The 26,179-nt window shown below is 53.5% G+C and overlaps 4 protein-coding genes across 4 annotated transcripts; all 4 read left to right on the forward strand.

Moving 5' to 3' along the window:
- Positions 1–1,936: 1,936 nt before the first annotated feature.
- Positions 1,937–3,789, forward strand: PG998_009748 (uncharacterized protein; the record flags this gene model as incomplete). Its single annotated transcript, XM_066876564.1, has 5 exons — positions 1,937–1,947; positions 2,091–2,241; positions 2,307–2,657; positions 2,711–3,136; positions 3,190–3,789. 5 exons carry the CDS (start codon positions 1,937–1,939, stop codon positions 3,787–3,789), a joined length of 1,539 nt encoding a protein of 512 aa, XP_066728720.1.
- Positions 3,790–5,743: 1,954 nt separating this feature from the next.
- Positions 5,744–6,934, forward strand: PG998_009749 (hsp90-like protein; the record flags this gene model as incomplete). The annotated part of the gene is made up of 1 exon (XM_066876565.1): positions 5,744–6,934. The coding sequence occupies one exon, from the start codon at positions 5,744–5,746 to the stop codon at positions 6,932–6,934; it is 1,191 nt and encodes a 396-aa protein (XP_066728721.1).
- Positions 6,935–7,775: 841 nt separating this feature from the next.
- On the forward strand, positions 7,776–13,368 carry PG998_009750 (uncharacterized protein; the record flags this gene model as incomplete). Its single annotated transcript, XM_066876566.1, has 2 exons — positions 7,776–10,808; positions 10,873–13,368. The coding sequence occupies 2 exons, from the start codon at positions 7,776–7,778 to the stop codon at positions 13,366–13,368; spliced, it is 5,529 nt and encodes a 1,842-aa protein (XP_066728722.1).
- A 9,423-nt stretch (positions 13,369–22,791) lies between these two features.
- On the forward strand, positions 22,792–24,149 carry PG998_009751 (uncharacterized protein; the record flags this gene model as incomplete). Its single annotated transcript, XM_066876567.1, has 3 exons — positions 22,792–23,306; positions 23,354–23,610; positions 23,674–24,149. 3 exons carry the CDS (start codon positions 22,792–22,794, stop codon positions 24,147–24,149), a joined length of 1,248 nt encoding a protein of 415 aa, XP_066728723.1.
- Between the last annotated feature and the right edge of the window lie 2,030 nt (positions 24,150–26,179).

Here is a 26,179-nt window from a genome sequence, read left to right on the forward strand (position 1 = left end):
AGGAGGCTCGGAGGCTAGAGCTTGAGACTTCTCGTTGATGGGCGCCGCAAACGCATGCACAGACGACTGGCTGAGGACGCTGCTTGCTCTTATCGAAATTAGATGATCTGTCAAGACCCCATAACCCGCGCTCAATTCGACGTTCGCCCGCTAGTCAGTCGAAGAAAAAAAAAAGAAAGCAAGGCCCGTGAAATAAAGCCAGCGAGGGATGCCACACCACCCACCCACACATCCTTATCGTGCATCCATATACATATAGTAAGTGCCTTAGAACATTTGGTCGATAAATAGCAGCGAACTGATGGAAGCTGGAAAGCTGGAAGCTGAGTGCTACTGCAAATAGGCGGGTAGTATTGGCGCCATTGTGCACCATTCAGCCATTCGAGCAAAAAGGATGCCAGTTAGCGGATGGTAGCGAGTAAGTAGTATTGTTAGACTAGTGGCAACGACCAGAAAAGGGGGTTCATGTTAGATGTTTGTTCCTGACTATGCCTTCTAGTCTATGTAGATGGCCCAACGGCAGGCTTTTCACGTTGAGGACGCTGGGCGATCAGAGAAAGGGCGCCGACCAATCGCGGGGCAGCAGAAGGGCTTACGGCCACGCCGCTTATCTATTGATCTCCGGCCGTCGGGTATGTTCACCAGTGGTGTTTCCTTTTTGGAGTGTTGGCTGTTTTAGGCTCTTCATGCATGCTGTCGACCACGCCAACGGGCGAGGAAGCCAATCTGGGCTCTGTGTTGTTGCACAACGCTTCCGGGGCGAAACTAAAATGGCACCATACGGTCGTAGCGGACAGGGCATGGCTGGCAGGATGGGTGTGCACAGCATCTGGGATCTAAACCTCTCACGGAAGCTTGAAACAGGAAAGCCAAGCTTGGACATGTGAGGAGTGCGTGACAGATGCGGGCGGTGGATATTGCTTCATTTTACACAAAATTGAAATGCAAGGGTATAGCATAGACTGTCGTGGCTGCTGTGGAAACAATGATGAAATTGAATTATTCAATAGAAGGTAGGTGCGCGTCCAGGCGTGTGTGATAGAGAGCTCCGTCTTGCAGCACGTCACAGACAACATGAAGAAGCATCATGGGCTTCCACGTCGTTAGATGCAGAATCTAAGCTCGTCGCCAAGCTCCAGGTAAGCTTTGAGAAAGCCCAAGTGCCAGCCATCCTCTCAGCATGCCTGCCTCTCCTTTATGGTGTGCGCGTCAAGAAAAAGGGGGACAAACAGCACAGCGAATCCGGAAAGTGAGCGACAGTTTCTGTGCAACTTGTCCCGCGATCTGCGCGTCGAATCAGCTCCTCTTTTACATGACGGGCGGTCTTTGTCTCCAGTATAGGCCCCCCAGAATAGCTCCCCCTATCTAACTAGAATTGATGGATGGGTGTTCTCGACAGAGTCCATTCTGTCCAGACCAGACGGGGACTCGCTTAACTAAGGAGGTACAAACAAGAAGATAGCTTGACTTCTGGTGCGGTGTAGGAGAAAAAAGGTGGTTGATTTGTTGGCCAGATCAACCTTGATCGACCCCGCGACTTATGTAGGTGAGTACTGGCCAGGGAATGGTACTTCCTCTTGCACGAGCTGAAGTGGGAGGACATGAGGGGTAGACACTGCTAGGGCGACTATTGCCCCCCCTGGGCCCAGGTACCTTTTCCTCGCGCTACCTCCTACCACTACCATTGCTACTACCACCCACCTCCATCAAGTCGCAACGTCCAATAGACCCAAGAAGTAAACAAACCGGTACATAATCTACAAGAATACTAAGCTGCTTGGGAATCCTGGTAGGAGTGGGGTCTTCTGTTTTATTCTAATACCGCTCCTCCTCACCGTCCGACTTGACAACTTTCTCTCAAGACTCTCCTGTCCCAAGAACTCGAGAATCCCCTCTCACACCAGTCACCACCACAAATCAGAAAGAAGAAAGCAAAATGGCTGACATGTAAGTTCATACGGGAACAATTGCTTCACCCATTGCCCCTCGTCATGGTCGTGGGAAGGAACTGCCGTAACCTTCCCCTTGCATACCGCCCCTCCTCCATCAAGCTGCTCGACGGACTCTCCGTACTGACAGCGACTGAATAGCAACGTCGACGTTCTCGTTATCGGTGCTGGCCCTACCGGTCTGGGTGCTGCGAAGCGTCTGCACCAGGTCAACGCTGCCTCTTGGTTGATTGTTGACTCCAGCGAGAAGGCTGGTGGTCTTGCTTCCACAGATGTTACCCCCGAGGGTTTCGTAAGTCCATTCCTCTTTCTCAAGCAGCTCGAAAGACCCAGCACTAACGCTGCCTTCCCCTGTAGCTGTACGATGTTGGCGGCCACGTTATCTTCTCCCACTACAAGTACTTCGACGACTGTATCGATGAGGCCCTGCCCAAAGATGAGGACTGGTACACCCATCAGCGTATCTCCTACGTGCGCTACAAGGGTCTCTGGGTTCCTTACCCCTTCCAGAACAACATCTCTATGCTGCCCAAGGAGGACCAGGTTACCTGCATGAACGGCCTTATCGATGCCGCCCTTGAGTGCCGCGTTGCCAACACCAAGCCCAAGAACTTCGATGAGTGGATCATCCGCATGACTGGTGAGGGCATTGCCAACATCTTCATGAGGCCATACAACTACAAGGTCTGGGCCGTCCCCACTACCGACGTAAGTTCTGCCAGTTCCGCAAATCCCTTGCTCGTATTCTCACAACATGACAGATGCAAGCTGCTTGGCTCGGCGAGCGTGTTGCTGCCCCTGATGTCAAGACTGTGACCAAGAACGTCATCCTGAACAAGGTTGCTGGAAACTGGGGCCCCAATGCCACTTTCAAGTTCCCTGCTCGTGACGGTACCGGTGGTATCTGGATCGCCGTCGCCGACACTCTCCCCAACGAGAACAAGCGATTCGGCAAGAAGGGTGCCGTTTCCAAGGTGAACGCTGCCAAGAAGGTTGTCACCATGGAGGACGGTACCACTATCGGCTACGAGAAGCTGATTTCCACCATGGCCGTTGACCACTTGGTCGAGGCTATGGACAACAAGGAGCTCGTCGACCTCAGCAAGGGCCTGTACTACTCCTCGACCCACGTCATTGGTGTCGGTCTGCGAGGCGAGCGTCCTGAGCGCATTGGCGACAAGTGCTGGGTACGTAATCAACCCTTGTGGCTGTCGTGACCAAGTTGCTGACATGACTATAGCTCTACTTCCCCGAGGACAACTGCCCCTTCTACCGCGCCACCATCTTCTCCAACTACTCCCCCTATAACCAGCCTCAGAAGGACGCCAAGCTCGCCACCCAGCAGCTGGCCGATGGCAGCAAGCCCCAGAGCACCGAGGCCAAGGAGGGCCCTTACTGGTCCATCATGCTCGAGGTCTCTCAATCAACCAAGAAGCCCGTGGACGAGGCCAACCTTCTCAAGGACTGTATCCAGGGTCTGATCAACACCGAGATGATCAAGCCCGAGGACGAGATCGTCTCCACCTACCACCGCAAGTTCGATCACGGTTACCCCACTCCTGCCCTGGAGCGTGAGGGTGTCCTCAAGGAGCTTCTCCCCAAGCTCCAGGATATGGATATCTACTCCCGTGGCCGATTCGGCAGCTGGAGATACGAAGTTGGTAACCAGGACCACTCGTTCATGCTTGGTGTGGAGGCTGCCGATCACATTGTGAACGGCGCCGTTGAGCTTACCCTCAACTACCCTGACTTCGTCAACAGCCGACAGAACGGCGAGCGTCGTCTGAACCAAGGTCCTCTTTCCGTGAAGAAGGATCTGCCTTCGCACCCCCGCAAGTAGAATCTTTGATCAGATCAAGTAGGTTTGACGAGAATATTCTATGGTATATTTGCATTTGCGTTGGAAGCATTTGATATGGGCTTCGTTTCTTCATTAGATACGACGAGGCATGGCAGCCGGAGTTTTCGGGAGAATATACCTGCTGTGAGATTTGACGAGATGCTATTTGACGAGGACTAGGCTATGGGCCTCGCGGGCGTGCTTGGCTTAAAAAAACAAAACAGGCAATCCCGAGAGTTCGGGAGGGTAGATGTTATCGCTATAGAGCATTAGACTTGAGCGAAATTCGATGATTTAATGGCACCCATCACATGACTCTTGTGCGAGCACGCTATGCATAGAAGTAGTATCGTCGCAGTCGTGGGTAGCACCCATCTTGTGCACTAAGCAGCTGCAATGGTTATACTTGAAACTGGTATAGCAAACACGTTGGTGCTTGGCCTATCGGATCAGTCGCGAAGGTCGAGCGAGGTAACATGCATCTGATTGATTATCTCAAGTAATCCCCTTGTGCCCCCTGCTCCTGCGTACACAGCAGCTATTATTCGCTGGATATTTAGGGGTCCTTGACCGACTATTCCACTGGCCTCATTAATGCAGCTTAATGCAACTCAATTATGCTGGAACAGGAATAGATTGGCCTGACTTGACTGACGTCTCGTGGTGGTAGTACATGTGCTAATGAATTCTAAGTCTAAGTCAACATGCTAAAGGTTACCTAAGAGCACCTACACTCTCCTCTTACTGTAACTGTACAACAAGCAATTATCTAACAGGCGTGTTTTATCTATATCTACTCTTGTGTATGGTTTTCGGGCTTGTGGCCATGCATGCTCCATACCAGCCAAGTATATCAGTTTCCCAGCCAAGGAGAAAGTCGACGTGTTGACCAGCCCGCTCTCCCCCCCTCCCTCCACCCAAGAGCCCCTCGGGAGCCATGTGCCACAGATGGGGGCGTCTCTTACATCATACGTCAGTGCTGCTGTAGGTCACGTCTGCTACCTACCAATTACTAGATAAGCCTGTTCCTCCTGCCCGCCCCCCCTTGTCATGATACCTTTGTTCTCCCCGAAAGAACAATGCAAAATTTGCGCATGTTCGGAATTTGCCATGGATGTAGAGGAATAATTCCTCGGAGGGGCTCAACCAAAGACATGTAAATACCAAACGGGATGGTTACGAGGCAAGAAAACAAGGAAGCAATACTTGAATTTGCGAGGTTAGGTAGGGGAATCCCCATCCGTCTTATCCACCGGCATATCCACTATGGCAGCCCGAAGAGAAACGCAGACAAGGGATTATCCGAATTTAATTTGTTGCCCTTCTTCGTCTTAACGTCCTCTCCAACCTGCGATACGCCGTTGAGCCGACTAGCGGGAGTACTGGCAGTCAGTCGGGGTCCCTTGACGAGAAAAGAGAGGCCGAGTTGGTTCGGGCCTTGCCTTTGCCTTGTTTCAAAATTCTATCTCAACCGACTTGCACGGGAATCGAGGTTCGCTCCGTACATACTTACATAGTTGTAGAAAAGTAAGCGCAGGCCTTGTGCACAACAGGACCCCAACCTAGCACAGCTCCAGCCCACTTTTGCCTGGGCTGCCCGCACACCCCCCAGCGCGACCACCATTGACGCCCTTCGCGCACTTTACTTTAACTCACTTGTACTTACTCACCATTTCTATCTCCACCAGGGCGGTCGGTCACTGCTCACGTTTGGACCCTTTGGCCTTTTGCGGCTTGCCATTTTCGAGAACCGAGCAAAGGGGACGAAAAAAAAAGAAAAGAGGAAACGAGGCACTGCTATGTCCAGTAACCAACGAACCCATGAGCGCCACACCCGCGTTCCCCAACACCACATTTCGAATCGGGCCAACAGCATCTCTTGAAGCCGGTCACTCCTGAAAGCTCGACCTGCTGCTGCTTTACTCGCCCGGCCTATGATCCCGTAGACGTCGCCATGGACGGCGGCTCTGTGGTCGTGATAGACGACCAGCTCGATCCGCCAGCGCGCATATTGGAACGCCTAGGCCAGATCGCGGGCTACTCTTGGGAGTCGCCCGCCTTGGTCCATTCGACATATGACAACTGGCATGTCGCCGGCACAAGATTCGTATCGCCCTACTCGACGGCGACGACCCCCTCTCAATATGTCACGAGCCCACCCACTTACGCCGGACGGTCCTCCACCAGTCCTGCTCCCCTGGACGAAACGGGCGGCAGCGATAGGTCGTCAGCGTCCACCCCGAACGCCTCGGGCCCCGACCTTTCCAATCTCGAAGAGCAGCCGGTCGTCGCGCGGGTCTCCTACCACGTCTTGCGGGAAGAAAGAGTCTTCCACACCTGCAAAAACCTCATTGCCACATCCGACCCGAATGGAGACCATATCGTAAAGCCGATAGATCTGATCAGGTTGCCCCCACAGCCAAGCGATCGTGGGCCGATCGTAGTCGCTATATATGAATCCCCTGGTCTCAACTATTTATCCGAGGTAATGGACCTAGGGCCTGCATACTACTATGCTAAAAGGGTGGAAGACAGATGGGAAGCTGACCGGCGTGAGCATTTCAACCTGAAAGAGCCTATCAGTCTGCAACATTTCCTCGATTTCGCCATTGGCGCCACCCAGTGCCTAGAAATCCTCCACCACAGACATGGCATGATACATGGCGAGATACGAGGCGACACTTTCCATTATAACATTGGGGAAAATCAGGTCAAGCTGACTGGCTTCGGCTCAGGCCTGCGAACGTTCGAACATGGCCTCACCAGCACCGGCTGGTCTACTCTTTCCAAGGAGTTGGGGGCAAAGCACAAATTGGTGTACATCAGTCCTGAGCAGACGGGCCGTATGCCAGCTGAGCCCGATACCCGAACCGATATATACTCGATAGGGATCCTTTTCTGGCAACTCCTCACCCAACAACCGGTTTTCAACGCGCCCACCCCGCTGGATATAATACAATCTGTGTTGGGGAAACGGATACCTCTTGTGTCCACTACCCGACTAGATGCACCGGATGTCCTTGGCCGGATTATACAGAAGTGCACGGCCAAGAATATTCATGACCGCTATCACTCAGTTAGTGGCCTGCGGTTCGATTTCCAAATGGTCAAGGAACATCTCGCCAGGGGGATAACCTTGCCTTGAGGTCTTGGAATATAGCATCGCGAGACGTCAGTTCCTTTTTTATGCTGCCCACAAACATGATCGGTCGCTCCAAGGAAAGGCAGGCCATGATCAAAGTAATCGAGCGAGTGGCCAAAACACATCAGATGAGCTCTGTCACCGCCAGCAACAGGTTCTCTGATGGCTCGGCATTATCGAACGACTTTCTGGATGCTGTCGATGGCTCGAGTGAGGGCGCCAGCTCTGTTGAGGGCGGTGCGGGCCGCAGAAGTGGCTCATTCACTAACCAGACGCTCTCGGCGGACACACGGTTCTCAAAACCGGGCTTCACTACTCTGCTGAATGGCAATGACGCAAACACAATATCGTGCGAGACTGCCTCGTCGGGCCATTCATCCGGTGCCCCGAGAATAACGCGAGCTTGGGAGCGACACCAATCTGTATCTTTTGAGACAAAGAGTGTCACGGACAATTTCAGCGACAGGCAAACAAGACACAGTGGCATTGAAAGCAACTGCTCGCTCTCCCGGCAGCTTGGCTCGACCAAATTCCGAAGGAGAGGCCATTGTGAGGTGGTGGTCATCGAAGGAGCCGGGGGCTCGGGAAATCCACGCTCGCACAGCAAGTACTCGCAGATGCCAAGAGAAGGGGTTATTGTGCAACGTCCAAGTTCGACACGGCCAGAAGAACGGCTTTTGGGCCACTGCTCAAACTGGTCTCGTCTCTTTTCAGGCAAGTCTTCGTGGAAAGGAACACCGAGACGCCTCTTCATATGGCCCTGAAGGAGTATGTTCGCCCTATATGGCCAATGCTGCATAAACTGCTTGGTCTCCCAGAGCATCTGTTTGGCCCCGCCGAAACAATGGTGGCAAGGTCGGCATCTGCAGCCCAAAGCCCTTCCAAGAATGACAATATTCGAGCTACCATCCGGAGACGAGGTTCATCTCCTGGAAGCTCTCCCGGCGCTCAAGCACGAAGCCCACGAGTCCCGTCGGCGACCTCTCAGGAGTTCCTTCGCTCGGGTGCATCCACGAAAACCATTCGTCTAATGAATACGTTCCTAGATATACTTCGAATTTTCACCACATACCACTTCATCTGCTTTGTCTTGGATGACCTTCATTACAGCGACGATGAAAGTCTCGAGCTCATTACGCAGATGATCGGAGCAAGGCTAAAGATGGTTGTTATCGTGACCTATAGGCCGGAGGAGATTGCCGCTGAGAAGGTCATGAAGGTTCTGCAGCCATCTGATTCCGAAGAACATCCTATAGCCAACGGGCCCCGCATCACTCGAATCGTCTTGGAGCCGCTGATCGAATCCGAAATACAGCATTACGTCGCAACGACGCTCTGCAGGCCTATCCCTGAAATCGAACCATTAGCACTCGTCATCCAGGCCAAAACCCAGGGAAACCCTTTTTACATGCGCGAAATGCTTGGTGCCGCTTACCGTTCGAAATGTATATGGTATGAGTACAAAGAGAATCGATGGCTCTATGATCTGAATAGGCTATTCGACCAGTTCAAGAGCGAGCATGATTACGACCTCCTAGACACTGACTTCGTGACTCGTAGGCTGAGTGAGCTGCCTCCAGCCTCTCGGTCGTTGCTAGCATGGGCCTCTTTAGTGGGAACCTCATTCTCTTTCCAGCTTATCTGCACACTCCTCGATCTGGATTCGAACACAGTTGACTGCATGTGCGCGGAGGGCTCCGAACTTCACACGAGATACACAAAAGAAGAAGCGGTTGCTGGGCTCCAAGCAGCCATTGCGGCATACATTATTGTCCAAGGCGAGACTGACGATCGGTTTCGATTCACCCATGACCGGTACATCCAGGCCGCTTCTTGTTTGCGCGAGTGTAACAAGAGCAACATGCATTTTCACATTGCCCAGACCCTGATGAAGGAGTCGTTATATTCGGGCATAAGGACACGAGACAGCACGGCGTCGCATATATGTGAAGCACTGTCCGAAATCAAGAGCCGAGTGAAGTCTCGAAAATCGTACAGAAAGTACCTGACAGAACGCGCGTCAGTTGCAGTCGAGAATGGCGCTCGGCCTACCGCTGCCAAATACTTCTCCAGCGCAATCGAGCTCTTGCAAGAAACGGATCCCTGGGACGAGACCCAAGACGATGTGGAGTACGAAGAGACACTGCAACTGTACCTACGCGCAGCAGAGTGCTACGTCTATATGGGCCAGAATACCACTGCCCATCGGTTCTTAGATACGATATTTCACCATGCTAGAACAGCAGGGGACAAGGCGTCCGCTTGGCTCATACAATCGCGAATCTCGGCTCAGAATGGCGACTCGCACACTGCGCTTGGCATCCTGAAGAGTAGTCTTGAGCAACTACAGGTCGACTTTGACGATGGCCCAAGTGTAACATTTGAGTCGCTGGACGCAGAGTTCATGAGACTATCAGCTCAAGTCGCGGCTACAGACCGCATATCGCTCCTGAATTTGCCTAGCACCGACCCTCAGCTTGTGTCTGTCGGAGCCATACTTGCAGATGCCTGCACTGCAGCTTGGTGGAGTGACAGCCTTAGTTTCTACAACCTCACCTTGACTATGCTTCGGCTACACCTAAATCAAGGCTCATACCCGCAATCTGCGACAGCTTTCCTATACGTGGCTACAATAGCCTTGACGCGCTTCAACATGGTGGGATTCGCGGCGGAGCTGGGCGGCCAGAGTATGGAGTTGTTGGACCGGCTGCGAGATCCATTCTCGTCGGCGCGTGGGTACATGGTGTACACCAACCTGGTGGCCCATGTCCGTGTTCCTATCAGCGTCACAGTCAGTCAGTTGGAGCAAGCAATCGAGTTTGCTGCCGCTGCCGGCGATCGCTTGTCTGTCATTCTTAGCTTCGGGTATTCTGCGCAAACCCGCCTGTATTCCAGCGAGAATTTTGCAGACCTCGAAGCAATTTGTCAATACTGCTGCGAAGAGATCTCTGGTTGGCATCTTGATACTCGAGGTGGCCCAATGCTCATATCGGTCAGGCAAGTTTGTCGCGCCATGGCAGGCAAAACACAAACCACAAAGCCCCTCGAAGTCATGTCCGATCCGCAACACTCTTCAACAGGGTACAAAGATTGGTTGAGCAATGTCGCAAGGGATGAAGGGAGATCATTGCTACTATACGAGGCAAACGAGATCATTCCCATGTACCTATACGGCCATTACGAGCAGGCCTGCGAGATCGGACGGAGGTGTATCGATAAGATACACCTTCTATGGTCTGGCCGGAACACTCGGGTTGTACTCTTTTTCTACAGCCTTTCCCTGACCGGCCTCTTGTTCCAAAAGCTTGACGATCCATGCAACAACGCCGAAGACCTGCAAAATGAAGTCCAAGAGACCATGGCCCTGCTCCAGGGGTACAACAAACAGATCAAGGACTGGCAGATAGTGTCAGACGTGAACTATTTATCTTGGTCAAGATATATGGATGCTCTGATCGCGGAACTATCTCGGGATCATGGAGAAGCAATGCGCTTGTACGAGACTGGCTTGGATCACGCGTCTGAATACAATTTCACATTCGAAGAGGCTCTTGGAAATTTCCTGATGGCTGGCTTTTTTATTCGGCAGTCGGCCAGGAGGTCGGCTCGAGCTGTGCTGAGAGAATCCGTTGGCCTATGGCAACAATTAGGTGCTATCGGTATTGCACGCCGTATCGAAGAAGAGCACGCACTGCTTCTTTACGGGCCTACGCAGAACATGAGGACCGTCGAGGCCGGTGTACAGACCGACTTTGCAGGTGACACCGCCTCCGTGGCCTACCCCGAAGACGACGATGTCCAAAGGTCACAACAAGCCACGATTGCGGAGTCGAGAGAAACCCGAATGGCTGCCTGGCGGGGCTCGGTACAGCCCCGAGTCCGGTGTCGGGCTTCCTACACTGGACATGATTGATCTGCATGCAATCCTGATGTCTTCCCAGGTCATCTCATCCGTATTGCAGGTCGATACTCTGCTGAGAACCATGTGCGATGTCATTCTACAAACCTGTGGCGGATCCGCTACGCAGGCCGCCATCGTCGTACAGGATGAGGAGGCAGAGGAAGAGGCCTGGTGTGTTGCCGCCAGCGGTGAGCCCGACAAAGGAGCTGCTGCGCATATGCCTCCCAGACCATTAGCAGGCACTTCCCTCGTTGCCGAAAACGTTGTACTCTATTGCACACGCTTCCGAGAGGCGGTTTTCATTCCAGATCTCATCAAAGATGAGAGGTTCGGCAACGTGAGTGAGATGTGGCTACAAAGGAACCCTCTCAGCAAGGCTGTTATCGCGATCCCCATTTGCCACGGGTCGAAACCCCTTCTCGGTGTTCTGTACCTCGAGGGGGAGCCTGGCGCATTCACCGACAGAAACGTGACAGTCTTGCAATTGCTTGTCAATCAGATCGGCATCAGTTATTCGAACGCGTTGTCGATGAAGGCGATAGAGAAGGTATCTGCCGAAAACGTGGGCATGGTAGAGGTTCAAAAGCAGGCTCTCGCACAAGCGCTGGAAGCCGAAACAAAGGCAAAGCACGCCGAAGCGAAAGCACTGCGCAACGTCAAGATAGCTGAGGAGGCTGCCAAGGCCAAGTCGATATTCTTGGCCAACGTTTCTCACGAGCTACGTACACCACTGAACGGTGTGATCGGCAACTCGGAGCTGCTGAGAGACAGCAACCTCAATAGGGAACAACTCGAGATGGCCGACTCCATTCGAGTCTCGGCGGACCTGCTCCTTGCCGTCATCAATGACATCCTTGATTTCTCCAAGATCGAGGCGGACAAGATGAAATTGTACATTGTTGCGTTCCACCCCGAGGAAATGGTCAAGGAAGTCGTCCGAGCTGCCTCGTACAGTAACCGAGAGAAGACGTCGAAGAAGAACGTGAAGATAATCCAAGACATCAATCTTCCTCCGATGCTCATATACGGAGATCCGATCCGTCTGCACCAAGTGCTTGGTAACCTGATATCCAACAGTCTCAAATTCACAGAAGACGGAGCTGTCACAATAGGGGCAAGGATCGATTCCGAAACGGCCGAGAACGCGACGTTGACTTTCTGGGTCCGGGACACGGGCATTGGAATTCCGCGAGAACAACTGATCAAATTATTCCAGCCATTCAGCCAGGCGGATGCCAGTACCGCCAGAAAGTATGGTGGCAGTGGTCTGGGTCTCAGTATCTGCAAGTCTCTTATTGAAACGATGATGAAGGGAAGGATCGAGTTAGAAAGCGAGGAGAATATTGGCACAACGGTCTGGTTCAGTGTTACTTTCGACAAAGCGAAACCAGAGGTCTCTGCGGGCGATGCACAAACTATCCACATGCCACAGATCATCGACAAGCCTCAGAAAACGTCCAAAAGCACCACGAATCCGCCTCCCAATCCTTTCATGGACTTGACCCGGATTCCAAAGGATGAGATACGCGTATGCATTGCTGAAGACAATCTCATCAACCAGCGAATAGCCATCCAGTATGTCCGCAAACTGGGTTATACCAAGGTGGACGCGTATGAGAACGGCCTCAAGGCGGTGGAAGGCCTACGAGAGCAAGCCAAGTCAGGCAATCCTTACCACGTCGTTCTTATGGATGTTCAGATGCCAATCCTAGACGGCTACGAGGCCACCAAGCTTTTGCGAAGGGATGATATAGAGATTGTGCGGAAGGTGTTGGTCATCGCCATGACTGCCTCGGCAATTCAGGGCGACAGAGAAAAGTGCTTGGCCGCTGGAATGAACGACTACCTGGCCAAGCCTGTCAAGGCCGACCTGCTCAGGCGGAAGCTGGATACTTACATCACCGGCCAGGTACTCCCGCCTTTGGGGCCGTCCAGAATCTCAGCCACGCCTTCGGTTTCGCCGCCACCGGAAGAGACGGTAGCCAAGAATCACGGGGATGACCAGCCTGCGCCCAGCCCGCCCATCATCTCCAGCTCGAACATGAACGGCTCTGCGGTTTCGCTGGTGCCTGCACAGACAAATCAGCTGCCTACCCGGCCTGGGCCATGTCCCAATCAAGCATCCGGTGAGAGCCGCGCCTCGGTTTCCGATTCGAGCTCGATCATAGAAGCTCCTGGCTCAGCAGCACCAAAAGATGCCAAGCGCCAGCCTCGGAAGCTAACCAAGAGCCGCCACAATAGTGAGGTTCAAGAGAAGGATAAGCTAGAGAAACCGGAGAAAGCAGAGAAGCAAGACAAACAGGAGAAGCCAAAAGCTGTGTTGAAGAAGACGCAAAAGCCGAGTATCACGTCGCTGGACCAAGTGGCATCTCAGGAGAAGGACGGCTCAGCGCCTCAAGATAACGGGCGCCGTGCCAGTTTGGCGAGCCTGAGCAGTCTTGGAAGCCGAAGTTTCTTCTCGAAGGGGGAAGTTAAACAGAGGGTAGAAGAGCGTGCAAAGCAGAGAGGAGGGGGAGAGTTTGTAGGAACTAGGTAGATCCGCATATTTTTTTCGGGGGCTATGTTATATCACGATGTTACGAAATCTATCACGCGTTTAGAAGCGATGCTAGGTTTGAGATGGGTGTGGTCGCCGCCTTTGCACTTTTGACAAGGGGCTTCTACTTACTACTGCTACGACCACGACTACGAATACCGACCAGAGGGCAATGGAGGTTTACTCTGATTCTGATTCTGATTCTGATTCTTCGGGGATAGACTATTATTCTAAAGGAAAGGGGGGCGCGGGTTAGCATCGCATCGTGTTTGTATCCATTGGGCGTGTCCACAGGGGGCTTTATGAAGCCTGACTGGCGACTACCATGCATGTGAACCAGGAGGTTGACCTACTGCCTACGCATTGGAGGCACAGAATTTGTAGATACCAACCTACTTACCTTACGGGCGCAGATATATATAACCAAGATGGTATTTTAACGGCTCGGGAAACGTGACGGCATTCGAATCGCTGATATATATTCTTCGGGCTATGTATGGCAGTCCATTATGTAGTCGTTGTCCTGTAAGTCTCACAGCCAGGTATATGCCCTTGCAACATACGACGGAACCCCAGAGGCAAGAGGATCGCTTAGGCGCACTTGCGTAGCATCTATTCCCCAAGCGGCCCAATCTCCACATGGCCTTTCTCTATACTTCTTTCTGTGTCCGTATTCTATCGAGAGACAAATCGCACACCTCCCGGCATTTCATGTAATCCGTCTCTACCTCTAGTAGTAATTGACAACTATTACACCAGTCGTTCCCGATCAGGCAAGATACGGAGCATAGCGTCTAGGCTAAAAGAAGGAACGAGGTCATAAAAACAGTCGGTCCAGGCTATAGGACGACGGTCTGGAGGCGAGACGAGGCGCGCGGTACGATTTCCTGTCTTGGAATAACAGCCAACGAGCCGCTTCCGGAGTCGGACATTGAGCCAGACACAGTAAGTAGTCATGAGCGCAGCGACCGGGTGATGTTGTCATTGCGGCGAGCAGTCGGGATGTCATGTGTATGGTTCCCGTCGCTTAGCTGACTGGCATATACAACATCATCTTCCGACTGATGATCGCCAGCCCTGCATACTCGCGCTACCACCACGACCAACCATACCCGGTTTCTTCAACAGTTTGATTCACCTGTCCTTGGTCCTACATGTCGCGCATTTCGCATCGTGGGGCATCTATGTCCCACAACGATATCGGGGGACGTACGGGGCCAAGTCGAATCGCAAATTGCAATGAATCGTAAATTGCAATGTGACAGGTCATCAAGGTCTCGACCGATCTGCGCCTTCGGAATCCTCTTTCTCTATCTCTCTTTCTAAAACATCAGCAACCCCAAGCGATATTATCCGCTGGCAGCCCCAACCTCCCTCCCTGCGTGGAGCATACAGCCAGCTGTCCTCTGTAGCATCGTGGCACCGCTGAAAGCAACATGGTTCTTCTACTCATCTCGGTCACAGAGACAGGAAGCATTATCCACGACGCGCTATTGGAAATCAATAGCAGCGCAAGGACGGGACGGGACGGCAAGCGCACAACGAGGACCGCTCGCCAACTTACTTGGGGCCCGTGTTCCACTTGGGCTGCAGAAGCACAGCAGCGGCTGAGGTGAACGGAGGTAAAGGAATCATGAATTGCTTCTCCCAGATCCAGGAACCTGGTCAGTGCCAACCTTACACCGTAGGGGTCAAATCCATATCTTCGCCCACGCGCGCGCGAAGAGAGCGAGAGAAAGGGCAAGAGCGATGCCAAGGCGAGCCATCAGTTATCCCGTACTGGAAACGGGGCCGCTGGGGTCAGCAGCAGAGTATGCATGCATATGCCATGCATGATTCGAACAACTCAGAGAGGCGGACGGGTGTATCGGCCAGTGACGAGGTCCGAATCGGCGCGTGGCTGTCGGCAGTCAAGCAGCCCATTTCATCATGATACACCGATGGTTCGTGGGAACGACACGAGGAAGCTTGGGGTGTGCGGAAGCTGAAGCGCCAGAAATAGCCAGGAAAGTCGATCATCGAGTCGGAGCTGAATGAAGCCTAGCAGTCTGGCGTTGATCAACAGCGCAGCGCCACGCAGCCAGATCGGGCGTGGCTTGCTCGTGTCAGATCGAGAGTTCACCCCTCTCGGACATCGGATACAACAGGAGGAGAAGAGCTCATTGAGAGGGTGATATCCTTCACCTTTACCTCTTCCTTTCTCTTCTAAATCCCAGCTGCACACCGCAAGTCATGTTGATGTGATTTCGGGTCAAGAGCCGCAAAAGGACCATCGGACAGAGCAAAGCTTTGACTCTACAGATGGTTGATAATATCGGCCGAGACGGCCCAAGTTGGCCTATAATAGGACCAGGAAACTCGACTGAGGATCCCCCGGCAGGGTAAGTCGAAAAAAGACATTCCGAAGTGGGCCAAAAAAGGGGGTGTCATGGGCAGTGTGGGCGGCACTTATCAGAAAGAAGCAAGCTTTTAGGCTTGGGAACCGCTTGGGGGGACGCATCCGAGGGAGCTAGGTAAGGTTTATGAGAAGGGGCAGCAAAAGGCACAGGGGAAAGGCAGTAACCTTGGTGTCGTGGAAAGCCTAATGGGAATGGGTGGTAGTGGATTAGTATTATGCTGTGTATTCAGCTTTCGTCTTCAAGGGAATAGTCCACCAGTCATATATAACGAGCGTGCATCATCCCACCTAGCCCACCCAGGGACGGAAGCGAACCGAGCAGTCACTTCTTGGGCCCGGCCACCTCGCAAATCCGCTCGTTAGCCGGCTATAACGCTTGCTGTACGTCTGATTGGTTGCCACGAATGCAGTAAGCGGACTGTCTGAAACGACCATCTCAGCGTTCATACCTACTACCGCACCTGATCCGTGATGAAAGGGTACGCAATGCAGAAAAAGAAGCAGCCGGAAGAGAAAAGAGAACAGTCGTTGGCCAGTGGGAGCGGGCAAGATGATCGGCCTACTACTGCTTTAGTGCCACGCACCAGCTTGACATCGGACGAATTCCACGGTTCCCGTCCCAGCCACCATTCCTTTGCCCTACAGCGCTACTGAAGCATAGCAAGCTATTGGACGGTTGGCTGTGCGCGTGCGGATGCGGCTTCGAGGCTAAAAGGTAGAAAAGCTCTTTCCTTACCTTGGGCATGCTTCATGTGGCTTCATCTTGCTACCCTGAGCAGGAGAGAGGGTGACTGTGGCAAGTAGTGGTGGCTTGCATTGCAACATCGACCCGCTTTGGCAATCATGGGATGCATCCCGTCACTACACGATTGCCACCGGTAGCACGCGGCTTATTGCCCGTTGTGTAGAATGTCCCTTTGTGCAAGCTGAGGAGGAAGTTGATCGGAAGAAACGCTAGCTAGGCTGAGTTGGCTGATGCGATAGCTGACAGATTCCATGGATATCGGCAAAGGGCAGACAGAACCTAGTCTGTTAGCGATAGATGGTAGTGCAAACACTTGAATCAATTACCTTCTTCTTCCATATCCATGCCGTCATCCGCGCCAAACAACTCTGCTAAACGGTCTTCCCTATGCAATCCTCGGCGGGTTAGCAGCTGGGACTTGCATTAGAGTTCGTCGGAAGTCCGTTCTGATTAGGGTATGTTCAGCGGTGTTTGTCTCGCAATCAGCATGCTCGAGGAAAGCGCCCCAACGTCACGGCTACACGTCTCAACCATCATCCACCATGTCGCCCAGTGCCACATGGCCTTTTGCGTGGCTGATGTGCCCCGTCACCTGTGGTTCGAATTCGGTAAAGCCATTAAGTCAGTTCATCTGATGTCTAGAAGATGACCCCACAGCTGTACTCGTCCGCCCCCCCCCGTGCCATGTTGCACTAATCACGGACCAAGGGTGGTTCTAGCCGGCCAGCGAGGGATCGCAGGAAAACACACCCAGGAAATAGAAAATCCTGCGCATGGTTCTGGTTAGTAGGCGGCGTGGTGGGTATCCGTTCGGGGGAACCAGCCCCCGCTCCCTCCAAGTCCTCCAGCCTCCCACCTCCTGAGCAAGCTTACCCCCCATCAGACAAGGCCCAGATGGGATGAACGTTTCAGAGTGCCCATTGAGGCTCCGCCATGTTCTGCATTAGGCAACTGCCCAAGTTCTAGCTGAGCAAGAGAGCCAAGCCACAAGAGAGAGCCACCTGCCACGCTGGAATTGGCCGGCACAAAAAGCAAGATATGCATGCAACCTAACCGAGTCTCTGCCAGCATCAGCTAAGATTAGGGCAGATTAGGCGGCGTTCGAATTATAGGGTGCTGTCCACACCGTACATGTCGCATGTAGGTGAGAATAAGCGATGATCTGACTGCTGGGCAGTCGTATCGTCTTGTCGAGGGGCCATAATAAAGTTGGTGCAAAGCAAAGTGCTGTCAACCCGAGGCCATGCCATGCTAGTACAAGTGCAGTACGTTGCACCAGACGAATCAAGTACCACCAATGATCGGGCTTGTGTTCGAGGCGCCGTGATTGGCTCAAAACCGTCCGATCTTCCCTTTTGAGATAGTCCTACATAGGTTAGCCTACGAGGACATGAACCGACAGGTACTTTTGTCTTCATGCTTGCACTCGTTCGCATACAAAGCCGGCCGGGCGTGGTGGAAGAACCGCCAATCTCTTTTCTTCTTGACAAGCCCCCGAGGTCCTCCGTGATCAAGACCATGCGATAGATCCAGACGAACGGGCTACCGGGCGCTACTGCAATCCCGTCTCGTGCCTTCGCTCAACGTCCGAAGCGAAGTGCGCGTTGGGTGGGTCGGTGGGCTGTAGGTGGCTGACGGTGGCACGCGAGCTCGTGGCAGAGGCAGGAGCGAAGTACCCTCGGCCTCTCTTTACGCCTGATACCGGCATGTAGCCATCCTCACTTTGTGCCCCGTGAGTCTTGCAAGACAGGACTTGGAGACCTCTGGCATTCAGCGAGCCCAGTCGGTGGTCTTGTATAACGTCCGAGGGGGTTGTTTGAGAGTGGGACCAGCTTCATTTCAAAGCGGCGGACATGAATACACAGGTCATGACAGCGAGGCCCGAAGTGTGCATGTAATGCAAGGAACAGTCTCTAGCTGGTCGAAAGCAATCAAGACGGATAGGTACCGAAATACACCAAGAATCTGCTCTTTCCCAGCTCGGATGCTTGGGATGCTTGGGGGTGCTGTATGATGTATGCACACGTAGTACAGCCAGCTCGTATCAATGTCGTAGACGCACGCGAACCTTAAGGTCTAAGTCAAATCGAAGACGACGAAAGAGAAAAGACGATGCGAGACAAGCTGCCCGATTCTGTAGCTCGTGCGACCCCGATGAGTATATTGTCAGTGCCAGTGTGGTAGATAGGACCACGAAACCGAGGGCTGCGCAGGCCTGATTAGCTGGGAGCTGAGAAGAGCGGGACGAACGTTAGCAGCGTGTCGCAGATTGAGCCTCAATGTGACGGTAGCAGGTCTTCTGGGGCGGCTTGGGGCTCTGGGGGCTTGAGGGGCTTGAGGGGCTCTCTGGAAATTGTCCTGAAAAGTGGACATCTTCCTTCTTTTTGCTGCACACCACCTCCTCCCCCCTCCGCGTATTAGTCGTCTCCAAGCGCGTGTGTGTATCTTGTTGCTGCTTGCCTGCGCGCATACAATGCAAAAATGCCACTGCAACCTAGCTGCTTGCTTGCTGCACTTGTCTGCACAGCTGGGCCGGGCCAGGCCAGGCCGGTCTGCTCCCGTTGCCAGCATCCATTAAGGAGAGACAGAGAACCCCTCATTGCCCCTCATCCGCAGCTGCGAGAATGAAAAGAAAAAGGACCAGACCATAGCGCGTCATTCTCTTTCCTCACGACGAAGAAATTTCCCGGAATGGGTTTCTGTTACTACTACATGCTGCACAGCTGATCGTTTTATCCCTGTTTTTTGGTGCTAGATACCTTGCTGCATACGAATGTATTTGCTGCGCGCTATCTGTACCACCATCCCCCTGCCACTGTATCCCGACAGCAATGGAATCGCGAACTCGGCTGCCCTAGTCCAAAACAGAGGCAGGTGGCAGGGGGTCGTTCCTGGTAAAACACCCGCCCTCTGAGTTGCACTGGGATTGATGGCCTATAAGTGCCGAGCTATTACTGCTCAGGTCCTTCATTATTTACCCCAATCCTGGTCGTGCTGTATAGAGAGAGCCTAGCCATGCTCTCAAGCTGGGACAGCTAACTAGCTGTTGTCTTTGCCGTTGGATACACACGTATCGATAGCTGGGTCATACGGGGGTTTGGAAGCCGTCTGTTGATCGGTCCCGAGCTTGTTTTCCCATACGAAACTTTTGCGTCAAGACAGTAAATAAGCTCCGTCCCATGATCCCCAATCCGGATCTGGAGTTTGGTGCTGCGCAGAAGGCAGGGCAGGGCAGGGCAGCCATGGCCTTGGGGTTTGTTCGGACTCGTCCTGAAGCTCGTATGTTGCAACCCTGTCGAGGTCTGCGAGATAAGCTGAACCACAACGTACGCTTGCTGGCACGGGCTGGGCATCTGCAAGTGTGCACCATACAGCGACGAGCTACGAATCAACAAATACGTGCCATTATGTACGCAAACGGGCACGCATGGAGCACCCTGGCACGTCGCTTGTCGTCCTCGTATAGGCATTGGGATAGGTGGTGATCGGCCACAAGGCCCATTGCCCATTGCCCTGGGGAGACGCGCCCTAGAACCTTGGGTCAATGTCTTCCTTTTCTATGTCCTCCTTTCAGCACTATTGCATTGGGAGAGTCTTGAGGCATATACAGATAGTACATATGCGTGTACATGCACCGCCAAGCAAGCGACCGGTTACGGACACATTCCCACGGATTTGCTTCTGTACCCACCATTACCCTCCACCAAGTCCACTCTCACTGCATATCGACAGTCAAGGAGGGCAGTGCAGCGGGTGCCGATTGAGACATCAAGACAGAGATAAGTGTATGATCAAGCATAAATGGCTGGCAGCATAGCATCTGGCAGCGCAGCGAGATATGGCCTGTTCTACCTACCACTGGACACCTGTTTGGCTGATACTACATATCACCCAGCTTCAAGTACCGTATGTACGTGAAGAAACAGTCACCCCTAGAGTAGGCGATGTTCGGACTGGCTAGGCCAGACCACGCCCTGACCTGGCTCCCACCTCCCAGATCAGATCAACCCCTTGCCTGTCCAACCTGAGCCCCGCCCATGTTTGCCCACAACAACACATATGTACTGTAGACGACGCGTATGTATGTGTATAGAATCCATTGATATGTTCGTTCCATAGGTGGGGTTTCCTCACGACATGACTAGATCCTGGTGCCTGGTCTACTAATTGAGGAATACATACAGCTGTGTCGATGGCTATTGCTCGGGGCTGCACTTTGCTGTTGATTGGCGCTATCTGATTGATTTGCCAACCCAGCGGTATACCAGACCGCGACAACCCCACATTTATATTTGCGTTCACTTATGTATTTGAGACCCGACTATTCGACCATTCCCTCGACTGGGTTGATTTATACCACGAACGACGTACACACACCGGGCAGCCAAGGGGGGAGGGGGCAGAGAGACGAGACGCGCACAATGTGTATTGGCCGTCAACCAGTCAGTAGCCTAGATGCCACAGACAGCAAAGGCAGAGTCGGCAAGAGCAGGGAAAAATGGGGGCCTTCCCACTTTCCTGGACCGGTCCCAAGGTCGAGCAAAGCTGTGACAATGGGACACAGTCAATGGAGAAGTGCAAAGCAGTTTTACATCCCGGAACCCTGACCACAGCGCTGCAGGCCATATGTAAGTCGACCTCACTTTTTCCAGGGATGGATGGGCTGGATTGACACAGACACGCCCCCCCGTTACGCTTCTTTTCCCACACACACACACATTAGCTATCATCAACAGCCTTGTCCGTCATTGCAGTGGCGTGCAAAAGCAAAAGCTGCTACTAGCCCGGCTAGCCCCTCCCCTCCTGCCCTCGCTCTCACTCTCTCTGATGTCCCCATCGCGGAACGTCTTGGCCAGTCAAGTCCACCGGCGGCGCTCTCGAGCCACACTTTTCTCTCCTACCACTCACTCGCACTCACACTCACACTCGACCACTCGTTGCTTTCTTTCCCCCATCTCCCATTCTCTTTCCCTCGCTTGCATCCTATTCGTCTGTCTGCTCGCCCTAGCGCCTCGCCAAACAGTCGTTACGTCTCGTCGGGCAGGCCATTCACACGCCGTTATATCAAGCACGCTTAAAACTGTCTTAGCCACGCTCTTTTGGAACGCTGCCCATCCCATCTCTAGTTGTCTTGTTCGGATCTGCTTCTCGCCCCCCCCCATGCGGCACCACTAACCAAAAGCCGTTGGACTAGCCTACACACCTTATGTAGTGTTTTCCCTCGTTGTGTCTCGCTATTACTATTGTTACCATATCTACCCTCGCCCTATATTCTCTTAACCCTGGCCGTCGATTACCTACTGCTTCTACCACCATCCGACAACATACTACCGCCCCATCCCCCCCCGGATACCTCCCCGACCTACTGCAATCTGCCCGCGGCCTGGCTTGTATAGCAAGTATTCCTGGGATATATATTGTTTATTAACCCCATCCCCAAACAAAATAGGCCAGGCTCATCAGCTACTCCACCCTGCCAGAACGCCCTTCTCGACTTTCCTGTTCGGGCATTGCCTAAATTGGCCGCAGCGTCCCATACACGCGCAACCCATTCATCTCATCAAACAAATTGCCGTCCCGTTTTGTTTTTTCGGGCCTCTCTCTAAAAGATCGATGTATCTTGCCTCTCCCGGACCCTGTTTAGTTACATGCCATTAGTCGGCCTTCGAACCGTCACCTCCACGCCGGTCTAGTGTGTCCAGGTTACCACCAGCTACCAACCCATCCCGCATAAGCACCATCGTCGTCACCTTGTGCCCCCAAACTATTAATCTGCCAATATTACTTGTTATATGTATGCGACACCGACGATCAGATGAGGCTGGGCTTAGCTACCCAAAACAGTCATAAGCCCCGCTTGCTTCCTTTTCTTACTCTTCTAAGCTGGCCGTCCTCTCCAGCTTATTATTATATCTCTAAAGGTTATTCGCTCCCATCTATATCCTATTGGCGCCCCCTTCTTTTTCGAACCCCCATCTTGTCCTTGCTGGCTTGCCCACCACGATACTTGCCCGCTCGCCCTCATTTCTCTTTCCTATGTGCATTCATGCTTTGTTGGCCGGCTAGTCTTCGTTACGATGATGCTCACACTCAAGCAGCCAGTACATCACGGCTACCATACCGTCCATGATCTTCCAACACCACCCTCGACTTCCCGACCATCGCCCCCCTGACTGTCCAGGAAACTTCTCAGAAACCATTGTCTGCGTTCCCTCGTAAGGCCAGCCCATCTAACAAAGGGATGTCAGCCCCGCATCGCGGACTGCCTTTGCCGGCAGCCATGACGATCGCCCAGACGGCCCCGCCCCCGGGGCCAGGTCACCCCCAAGCTCCGGGGCCACCTTTGCATTCTCAGGGGCAACCCCTCCCCCCTCAAAGCCAGATGCTGGGCACGCTGCCTGCACCGCCTCAATGGCAAGGCCCAGGCGTAGACGAGTCCATGAGGAGCTGGCTTGTGGCCAAAACGGAAGAGGAGAGGAGGCGACAGGAGGAAGAAAAGACTCGGCAGGAAACGCTACGTCTGGAGCAAAGGAGGTTGGAGCACGATATGCTTCGAACATCGTTGGATAGGGGCATACCGCCGCCCATGATACCCGTGGTGTTTGCGGGGATGAGTGGAGGAGCACTTCCTCAGGCCGCCTTGGAATGGGCGCAGCAATATATGGTTCCCCAGCATGCACAACCTCCGCAAATCCTGCCGGCCCAAGGACCCATCTCTCCCGAGCACCGAAGGGATTCCCAGTCGCACCAGTATGCTCCCTATGCTGGCTCCGGGGCTGTTCCGTCGACGCCAGGGTCAGGACCAGGTCCGCAGGGCGGTTTTGTGCCATATCAAGGCCCAGGCTCTCCCACGAGAGCGAGGGCGCATACAATATCCATGGCAGGCGGTCCCGCCGGACGCTCCTTAGGGGGTCACTTCCCCGTCTGAGCACAGGCGAGGCCATGAGCGGATCGTCCGGGGTCCCATCGCATGCTACGCATGCTCTTGCTCAGCAACAACCGGCCCCGCAGCAGGAAACGCAGTCTCCCTCCATCTATTTCCACCACTGGCAACCGCCGACTTCGCAGGCTGGCTCCAACCAGCCTCCAACCCCTTCCGGTTCGTCCAAAACCCACCCCAACCTGTGAGCTTCGGCATAGCTAATGTTGCTATTCGTATTAGTGGATTCGCCGCGAAAACGAAAGGCCACGGGGCCGCCGCCACCTGCTGCTCCGGGGCCAAGCTCCCAAATCAGATACAGATCCCCACCGTTCAGCCAGTCTGGTGGTCCCTCCACTCTGGGCAACCCGCCTCCCGGTCGGCGTCGCGGGCATTCACGCCAGAGAAGCGACATCTCAGCCTATAGGTCGACGCGCGGTCGAGGGGACAGTTTTGGTCCAGGCAGAGCCATGTCTCCCGGACTGGGCACGCCGCGGGAGGGTGGAGTACCAGAGGGTGGCTCGATGCAGCCTCGGGGCACTCATTCGGTGTCAAGTCTACTGTCGGATCAGCCGTCGCCCCGTTACGCCATGTCCGATATGCGAAACCACCCACCAGGAGAGGAACGAAGGCAATCTCCAGTTTCATCAGAGGAAAGGTCGCGGGGTGGAGCGCCCGGGTCAGCACCTATACGTGACGGCAACCGAGAACATGATTAACGATGAGAAGAGGAAAGCGTGGACGACATGACACGACTACGGAGCTCTTGTCATGTTGCGGCTACACGCGAAAAATCATGAAATCCACGCAACGAGCCTACGATACGATAAATGTCCTGTCAACGTCAGACGAAAGACGCGACGTCCCACATCCGGAGCTATACTGCACGAGACAGTTAGCCATACCCCCAGTTTCGCCAATACTTCCGGGCTCTTGCGACAGAGGCACGCAGATATGAGGCTGTCCTCAGATGCACGACATGGTATCCCACGCCTTGAGTTTCGGTTCGACATGTGTATCTTTTACTACTATTCCCCGTATATTTCTGTTCCCCCTCTACTACGTGTATCAATTATTACCTGCATAACTACAGGGGCGGTTAGGACAAAAGCATGGCCTGGGGGGACGAACAGGCTCCAGGAGTTCTGGGCAAAGTGAAATATTGATTGATTTCCATTGAAATGGCGGCATGTACAATGTTGTGGTGAGAGGAGTGTTGGAGCCGAGTGGGATGCCGATGGGGTCCAGTTTTCACGGGGGCTCGAGATTTTGTGCCGCGTCGGGCTGCGAATTGAAATGCAGGCAATATAGGCATGCAGCATCGCCAGGATAAAACCAGCAGGAGCACGTTTGTACCATTTGGTCGACGGATGCCAGTCCTTGAGCTCGCTCAAGCTTGACCTGAAAAGTGGACGACGACAACGGACAGGGGTTTATGTAGAGAGGGGGGTACTTGCACCAAGTAGGAGGAAAGATGACCTGACGTGTTGATACTATTCTGGGATGCTGAAACACGAACGAATAGCAAATCATTTCCCAGGAAATTGTGTGGCCTATTTTGCTTTGGGATTTCTTTTGTGAGACTTGACGACGACGCAACACACGGAATTACCAAGAATACTACTCGTTAGCCACGTTTGTATATGAAATGCACGTTCCCAATGAATGAATATCGTAGCAGGAATGGAAGATGCGAAGAAGAGCAGACAGGGGGGCACTAACAGAAAAAGACGATTTCCAAAAAAGGAAAATAGCCGTAGCATGTGCTCGCTCTGATAGGCTGGATTCATCCCAACCCGGCCAGGCCAGGCCAGGCACTACGCGCCAACCGCCGACAACGCAGCCGTCGATGACAGTCGGAGAGTCTCGAGTTGAAGACGAGCAGAGTGAGGGAGAGAGAGAGAGGGCGAGAGAGAGAGAGAGAGAGAGAGAGAGAGAGAGAGAGATTGCGTTCTGCTTCTTTCTCTCTATCTCCCCCTCAGAGGCCGGCCAATCTAAGCCGCAGTTGCGTTCCTTTCGTTTCCTGTTTTCCTCCAAGTCAACAAACCGAAAGGGGAACATGATCAGCCGTCTCGCAGCTGTTTTTAGAGCCCGCTTCTGTTGCTTACTCGTACTTTTTCGCCTTCTGCAGTAGTGGCATGCGACGACGTATAAGGGGCTTGGGAGAAGAAAAAGGGTCTTCGCGGCTAACCAGCCAGACCAAATCAGCAGTCGTCTCATTTGCTCGCACAGGCGCCCATGCGACGGGATAGCGTGGCATGCATGGAACGATGCGATTGGGCCGTCGCCCTTCCTCTCCCCAGTCCTCTCCCCGGTCCTCTCCCCTCCCTTGAAGCGACATTGCGAAAGGCCTATCAAGCATGTGGTGTCATCTATTTGCGACTACGCCACACGCGAACCATAATCTGTCAGAGTATCACCCACCCTCCCGACGACTCCATCCAGCATGCGACGTGACAGGTCACATCCGAAGATGGCGTCGTCCCTCGCCCTCTGGACTCTGCCTCTCGGCCGGGTTTTCCAATATCGCCGAACAATGTCCCTGTCAGCTTCTATAACTGTACGGTGCGTATGCGCGTCAGCAGGCCGAAATGCATGCACTGGAATTTGCATCTGGCCACTGCTGCCCTCTGGGCGCCCAAGGTCAACCCCGGTCCTCCTTTTCACCTTTTGGCTTCCGCTTCCCCCGGGAGATGCGATACTACGCTCTTGGTGACATTCATCTGCCGCAGGGTTGTTGCTACCTAGA

This window comes from Apiospora kogelbergensis (assembly GCF_038363985.1).
Source record: "Apiospora kogelbergensis strain CBS 113332 chromosome Unknown utg000006l_segment0_segment0, whole genome shotgun sequence".
Lineage (NCBI taxonomy): Eukaryota > Fungi > Ascomycota > Sordariomycetes > Amphisphaeriales > Apiosporaceae > Apiospora > Apiospora kogelbergensis.